This window comes from Lonchura striata, chromosome Z (assembly GCF_046129695.1).
Source record: "Lonchura striata isolate bLonStr1 chromosome Z, bLonStr1.mat, whole genome shotgun sequence".
Taxonomy (NCBI): domain Eukaryota; kingdom Metazoa; phylum Chordata; class Aves; order Passeriformes; family Estrildidae; genus Lonchura; species Lonchura striata.
The window spans coordinates 24,951,161-24,959,234 of NC_134642.1; the positions used below are offsets into that span (position 1 = coordinate 24,951,161).

The 8,074-nt window shown below is 36.5% G+C and overlaps 1 protein-coding gene across 2 annotated transcripts in view; it reads left to right on the plus strand.

Moving 5' to 3' along the window:
• LOC110470685 (TLE family member 4, transcriptional corepressor) overlaps positions 1-6,374 on the plus strand; it is a 94,310-nt gene extending 87,936 nt beyond the window's left edge. For both annotated transcript variants that reach the window (XM_021530538.3, XM_021530539.3), the window contains exons 16-20: positions 675-922; positions 1,805-1,952; positions 2,587-2,737; positions 3,061-3,137; positions 4,644-6,374. In XM_021530538.3, the coding sequence (XP_021386213.1) occupies positions 675-922; positions 1,805-1,952; positions 2,587-2,737; positions 3,061-3,137; positions 4,644-4,751 (732 nt within the window). In that variant the 3' untranslated portion in view covers positions 4,752-6,374. The remainder of the gene's footprint in view (positions 1-674; positions 923-1,804; positions 1,953-2,586; positions 2,738-3,060; positions 3,138-4,643) is intronic.
• Positions 6,375-8,074: the final 1,700 nt, after the last annotated feature.

Sequence of the window (8,074 nt, forward strand, 5' to 3'; positions counted from 1 at the left end):
CTGTATATATGTACAAATGCATTGTCCTGTCTTAATGTGGCAATTAAAAATAGCCCTGAATGCTATTCACAAAATATTTAAATGTGCTAACAAGATAACTATTGCTAGCAGCTTTTCTCTTGTTATTTACCAGTTCTTGCTAAGATGTTGCTGTTTGTTACAGTAAAATGAAAACTGTGCAGTGCGTGTAGACTTACAATGAATTGCTACACAAGTTGCTACACAAGTGAATAAAATTGTCCAAATATTTTCCTCTGACATCTCCTAGATGGTGGCAGCAAGTCTCACTGGAATGGGAAGGGGGAAAGTGTGCAGGGAATTTGGTACTCCCCCATGCTGAGAGGTTAATGTGCTGAAATAAACAGAGTATGAAAATACAACTTTCTACACCAGCTGTCAAATTCAGCTATCCTGAATTGTTTCTGGGTTCAGGTCTTTGCATTTTGATGCTAATTAAGATTAAATATCTCTCACTACTGAATTCTGTAGATCAAGTTGAAGTACTTCCCTAATGTCATGTAATTTTCTGGCATTAATACACTTTATCATTGTCATAAGTATAAATGGCTCATTAAAACCAGGAGGGAATACAATACTTTTATGGATTTCTGCTCTCATGTTAATGCTGTTTTCTTTCCTCATGAGTAATCTCTTGATGGCTTCTGTCTCCACAGAACAGAGACAACTACATCCGTTCCTGCAGGTTGCTCCCTGACGGCCGCACCCTGATTGTTGGTGGGGAAGCCAGCACGTTATCCATTTGGGACCTGGCAGCACCAACTCCTCGCATCAAAGCAGAGCTGACATCCTCTGCTCCAGCTTGCTATGCCCTAGCTATCAGCCCTGATTCTAAGGTCTGCTTCTCTTGCTGTAGCGATGGCAACATTGCAGTGTGGGATCTGCATAACCAGACTTTAGTAAGGTAGGTCGACCAAACTGGATCATCAAGTTGTGGAGAATTATTTAGGCACAGCCATAAATGTGCTTTTGCATATGTATTCTATTTTCTGCCTGCATAGATGCTTCAGTATTTTGTTGTTCAGCATAGCTATGGTAATACCTTGACAAAAGTCCATATGATTATTTGTAGGTTTTGAGAGTTACATAGTCCCAGGCTTTTGATCAGCCCATGACTATAATTCCCTAAATATCAGCTGATCTCAGTACTGCTGTAGATTCCTTGAACAGATGATTTTTTTCTTGTTTCCATGCAATATGCTGCTCTCATTCTAATTCCTTTAATCTGAGATCCAGTGAATATGTCTTGGGTAAAGATATGTGTAAATTACTTCATTGCAGACTTAGCCCTTCAGGAGTAAGGATTGGTGCTCAGCACTGATAGACAGTATGTTAAGAGCTGGGTACACAGAGCTTCTCTGTGCACTGCACTGTGTATATGTTGTACATATAATATCAGCATTGCATGCAAGTCAAGCTTTTATTACCTGATGTTACCATTTAGACTGCTCTTTTTTTTTTAACTTCAGTGACCTGCACATTTTTCTTAAACTAAGGTAATTTTGCTGATCATGCTAGAGGGAATTACTATTTTAAGATGAGTAGTGGGTATCACACAACCAGCAGCAGAGATTTCCAGAGTACCTGACTCTTAAAGTGTTCTTTTTGAAATCACATTAGCTGTCTGGCCTGATTGCATCATCAATTCATCACAAAACTCACATGATTGTCCCAGAGTTTACATTCATCTGGGATTGCTACTGGAATCTAAATTACAACTCAGGGACTGAAAGAAGGTGTTTGTATTTTTGCTCAGAATATGCTGATCTTATTTTAATATTTTCAGGCAATTTCAGGGCCACACAGATGGAGCAAGCTGTATTGACATTTCTAATGATGGTACCAAATTGTGGACAGGAGGTCTGGACAATACTGTGAGATCCTGGGATCTCAGAGAAGGAAGACAGCTACAGCAACATGACTTCACATCACAGGTTCAGTCTCAGATCCTTTGGCATGTTAACAAAATTTTCTCATGGTTTTTTAAAACAAGCAAGCACTTTAATTTTTTTTTCCTTCTTTATAAGTAAAATAAGCAGTCTTAAAGATAATTTCAAAGAATTTTTTAGTTAGTCTTGTAGTCCATACTCTCTTTTTTAGTTTTGTGGGTTTTTTTCTCTTGTGGCAGCTAAATGTATATCTGGATTATGAGTGTTTGATGGATTAGTACCACTCCCATGGGAGTAACAGAAATTGAGTTTTATAGAACAAGTGCCAGATTAAAATGTTCCTTTCTGCAATCTGTTCCCATTGATGTAGATTCAAGTTCAAAAATGTTTTATGAAAATATTTTTAAATGCTGTCAGATAAGCTTGGACATTAAATTTTATAGTTTGATTCAGTACTTCACTATTGCAGTTTTAATAACGTTTAATAGCATAGTTTTGCAGCTGTGTTTGCATGAACTAATTTATCTTGATTACTGCAGTAATTGGATTATCATGTTTTTAAAACTGCAGTAGAACAAAAATGTGAGTTTGCATAGTGCTAGCAGTGTAGCAAGGGTCAGTTTTGAATAGCTCAAGCTCATTCCTTTACTGATTGAAGCATGTGCTGTGCTAATTACAGATCTTCTCACTGGGCTATTGTCCAACTGGTGAGTGGTTGGCAGTAGGAATGGAGAACAGCAATGTCGAGGTGCTGCATGTTACTAAGCCGGACAAATATCAGCTGCATCTTCATGAGAGCTGTGTGTTGTCACTCAAGTTTGCTCACTGTGGTAAGCAAATCATTCTGAATCAGTGTTTTCCTTCATGAAAAATTCATTAAAGATTACCTTTAAATGAAAGTGCAATATAGTTATTAAACTAGAGAGTATAGTTTAAAATTAGGTATTAAACTTAAGTGTTAAGTTTATTTAAAAAACTCTGACTGCTTTTTTCTATGTACTGCTTATTTAGTGATGGAACATCATAGTGCAACCAGATGAAAATGTTACTGTTCTTTGAATATGTGTGAATACTTTGTTATGATCATCTTCTTTCTGGAGGTGTATTCCTTGAAAACAAAATGCAGCAATAACATTTAAACAATCTGTTGCAGGCAAATGGTTTGTAAGCACTGGAAAAGATAATCTTCTTAATGCTTGGAGAACACCTTATGGAGCCAGTATATTCCAGGTAATAATCTCCTTGAAGCTATTTTCCACAGACATTACAGTGCAGTAGAGCTGCACATCTTAGGGTGTGTCAGTAGCCTAAGGAGTTTTCAGGTGGAAATGCAGCTAATTGCTGTAGTCTTTAAAGAGTTTGTCTGTAATTAGGGAAAGAAATGCTTTTGTCTTTTCTACTATTCCATTAATTTAGCTCTTACAGTAAAATAGCCCTTTAATCTAAAATTGTTCTTAATACCCTTCTTTCTCATCATCTTCTCCATATTGGTGGACTAAAATACCCAAGTCATGTTGTTAGGTGAACAGGCACTGAAGGTCCAAAATGCAGCTAAACCAGTTGAAGTCATATTCGACATGTATATTTTTCTTGGATGAGATGTGTTTATGGATTGGATCAGCAGACTCCTGAGCTGAAAACTGAGGTGATATAGAGGGGCCCACTGACGTGTAACTGGAAGCTGTAGCCTATCTATAGTCCCTCGGTGCCCAGTTTTAATGGCATTCCAGTGCCACTATAGAAAAGTGGGATTTTTGGTGTGTCTTTCCATTCTCTCACCTGCAGGCACCTCTAGGTTGGGGATATTTTTATTAAATTTAACTGCTAACTGGCTCTAGTTAAAGTGACTACTCCCATGTGTACTGATGCTGCCATATCTCCACTTTTGGAGACAGTGCAGTTTAACTTGACATGAGAAAGGTAGGGTCTATGTTTTCATATTAGAGGCTATTAATTTCTAGAATCAATCCCCACAGACAGCCCAAATCATCCTAACAAGAGCACCTTAAAAGTGATTAGCTCTTGTGGTAACAGGCAGAAAATTATGTGGACATATATTATGCAAAGAAAACATGCACTGAAACAGCAAGGTGAATGTGGCAATGCATGCACTTCATCTTAGAACAAACAGCAAAACTGGAAGAGACAGAGCTGGTGCAACCTGCTGTATCCTGTGTGCCATCCAGCTCCTACACGCTTGTTGTGTATCCTGTTCCACCACAGTGTCTTTTCCTACTTGTGTCCTCTGTTATAATGTAAATTCCTTTGTGCAAAGCTTTTGTCTTCTTGTGTTGGGGAGGCAGTGAGAGGAGATACAGCTATTTCTGTGGAGTCTCTTTGTTTCATACCTGTGGATAGCTAGGGCTTTGAAGTGTTTCTCTGTATGAATGTCTTGTTTACAACAAAAGAAATGGGAAGAAGATGGGTTTTCATTCATTCACTTTTATGCAAATAGAATGCATAAAATATTAATAAATGCTCATTCCTTGTAAAGTGTGTAGAAAGGACTACTTCTGTTTGTTTGATTGATAGATTACCTGTAGGTCCATAATATTCACATCCCTTTCTACCACTGCTTTATTTTAAAACAGATATTTCTGTGGAATAAAAGTTTTTTTAAAATTTTGCCACTATGATACTGGTACTTTAATGAGCTTTTTATGTATTCTCTATCTATAAATTCTTCAGGATTGAAGTATTGGAAAGATGTAATTTTACTTTTCTTTTTTCTTGTAGTCCAAAGAATCCTCATCTGTGCTTAGCTGTGATATCTCTGTGGATGACAAATACATTGTCACTGGCTCTGGGGACAAGAAAGCTACAGTCTATGAAGTTATTTATTAGAGACAAATCTGAATGCTGAACTCCTTCTCCTAGCACTTTGCTGTATATTCCTTTTTTTTTTTTCCTTTCTAAACTGAAAACTTAAATGCTCATCACAGTTGTAGAATTTATTTTTACCTTCTTAACTTGCTATTGATTTATGAATGTTCATTAAGAACTTGTGATACCAAATTGTCAGATATCTACTTGGAAGAAGATGAAATAAGCATACATAACAGTGACCTTGACTCTTTAATTATGTATTATAGCTGTAATGTATTTATTTTGTTTAAAGAAGGCTTTCTAACAATGTACTGACTAAATAAAGCTGTCTGGCCCGGCTTTAGTTTGAAAGATGCATCATATACTTGTGTTTTTGCAGGTGAATAAATTGGGGATCTTGGAGAAGGATGTTCAGGAGATAGTTAAAAATACACTAAATAGACTCGTAGTTTCTATTTAAAAAATAAACTTTGTTATATTTTTTAGTCCTGTTCTTGGATGAGACCTCTAAGTGTTATTACAGTATAATTATTTGGTGGGAAGATGCTGTATCTTAACTATTTTAGACAGTCTTGGAAACTTAGGAAATTGCAAACTGTAGCCAGTGATCTACATGCCTGTGATGAATGGCAAATTCAGTTCACATCTAAATTAAATTCCTTTTAAGTAAGAATGTGCTAATTTATATATTTACAATGTTAATATAGCATCTTGTGTACAGATTTGTTCTCAATGCTTTTCTGTTGATAAACATAAAGCATTTTGGTGTCAAGCTAGGTTTTTTAATATAAACACCTCTCTTTGTTATATTGTAGAGAGTACAATAAGTTGCCTCAAAGAGTCACCTTTGTTACTTCTGGAAACTTTTGCAATGTTTCCTTGAAAATGGGGATATGTGTCTTTGGGCAATTTTTCAATTACAAGAGATTATGAAAAATATTTGATATGTTCTTTGGAAACTGCACTGAAATAAGAATGGATGCCTACCAATATACAAACTACAAAAGCAATGACCTCTGAGGTAGGTTTTACAAGAATTCTCATTCCGACATCCTAAAACGGAATGGATTCTCATTGGGATAAGGACTTGCTTTGTTCGCCAGCAGTTCAATCCAAGTCTTGATTGGGTGTCCCTAAGACGGACGCAGACTGAGCCATTGTGCCAGAGACAACGTGTTATCTTTTTATGTTGTTGTTGTTGCTGTTAAACTATGATCTGTGACTTTCTTTCTTTTTTTTTTTTTTTTTGAATGCTTTAAAAAAAAAATCTTTAAGTCTGTGGATCTGCTGATGTACAGTGCCTTTGCTGCTATGGATCAAAATCAAGAGACCCGTGTAGATAAATCTTATTGTATAAGTAGAAAATTACTTAATTTCTTACTAGAAATGGATTGATGCTGCAAGTTAAAATGGACTGTTTATTGAAGTTCCAAATGTGGTAGCAAAAAATGGTGTCTTAAGTGCTTAGTGTTTGATGTCATTAACAGTTTCGTAATACTCTACATTGTAGAAAGATTTTGATACTAAACTGTGTCATTGTACATAGTTCTAATGCATTGTATTGACCACCAGTACTTCTATAATGGTAGATTATTGTTTGTGCATTCAGACTTTTAAGCATTAAACATAAGTAACTTCTAAGATGCATTTTTCTTTTTTTTTTTTCTCTCCTCTCTCATTGTCATGTTTGTGATAATCTCAGTCACACATGCAGCCGTTCACGGACATACCACTACAGATACTCGTGGTTTTGCCGCTGAAACACAGTGTAGAGTTTATGAATTTACAGTTTCTCACGTTACCTGACTGTACTGATTTTGAACACTTAGAGGCATCAGACTTTGCCTGTCACCTAAGAGTTTGCCTAATCCCAGTTTCCTATCTGACGAATCTGTCCCATACCTTGGGAGAGAGTGAAATTGTGCACCATTACTGCTCACATGCCCAGTGAGTCTGTGGAGTTCAGTAGGATTTGGGAGGGGAGTTGCACTGCAGCATCGCACCAGGGTTTCCTCATCCGTACCTAAAGTTTGTTCGTGCTCACAGACAGACTTCTGACATTTGGCTTTAGATCACGGATTTAGCCCAGCTTCCATGAAGTTAATGAACACAAGTTAAAGTGAGCTAGGGCAAATTAATCAATGCACTGCTGGGAAGGGTAACAGAGGGAGGAGTTATACTGTCTGTAACAGGAAAAAAAGCCAGAGGAAAATTTGAATTTTGCTGTTCTGTCATCTGGTTTTTTTGTTGTTCTAGCATCATTTCTGAAATTATGCTGTGCATGGTAGACATCCCAAAGCATGCAAGCCTGTCATGCCAGCCTGTGGTGACTGCTGGCACATGAACCCAAGCATAGAAATATTTTGGTTTTCGTGAAATGTCAAAACAAGACGTAAGTTGACAAAGTCATTTATTTGTACTGTGAGTTGATTAGATAATACTTGTTGATGGAGGAGAGTGTAGAGTTTTCTCTGAGAGCTATCAGGTCCTTACAGTTAATGGTGAAGAGTTTTTCAGGTTTCCCCCAGAAAAATGTAAGGTTTTACTTATAATAAGGTTCTGTGCTACTTAATACAATAATGCTCCATAAAAATAAACATGGTACAGATACCTTCTGTTAATATTTACTCTTGTCTGAAGAAATAGAATTTACTGCTTGTAAGCATATTGGAGACACCTTGTCTTTTCAAAGCAATTCAAAAATATAAAAGGCTAGGGTGTACAGTGTTTACTAAAAAAAGAGAAGCCACCTGCATAATGTTTGGAGAGGTTGTAGTATTTTTATGTAGTAGTTCAGGGACGAGATTACTTAAAACATCTAAGATAAAGTATTCTTTTAAAAAGAATGAAACATTGCATACACCTGAATTTGTAAGTTTTGACAGCAAAGTACTATACTTTTGAAGCAACCTGCTATATATCTGCTTATTAATGTTTGCATTGATGGCTTGTAAACAGTGTAGGAATCAAATACGTTAATCCAGGATTACTGCAGTTAAATGTGTAGTCATCCTAATTTTTTTCCCTTTTAGGGCTGAGCACAAGTGAGAGGTGTTACACAGCTACTTTCTGGTTTTCTGTTATGCATACGTAGGGTCACTTTCCTTTTGTTTTGTTTGCAACTGCACAGCAATTTTGTGTAAAGTGATTTGATGCACATGTGTTTCATACCACAAACTTGTAGCAAACACACTCCCAAGGTACAACCATCTCTTTCTCTGTATTCTTCCCTTCTTAAACCTTACTTAATATGGTGATTGATTGATTAAGAAAGATATTTCTTTTTAATTTTTATATCTTTTCTGATTGGCCAGTATAGGTACACTTAGAGGGAACACTTC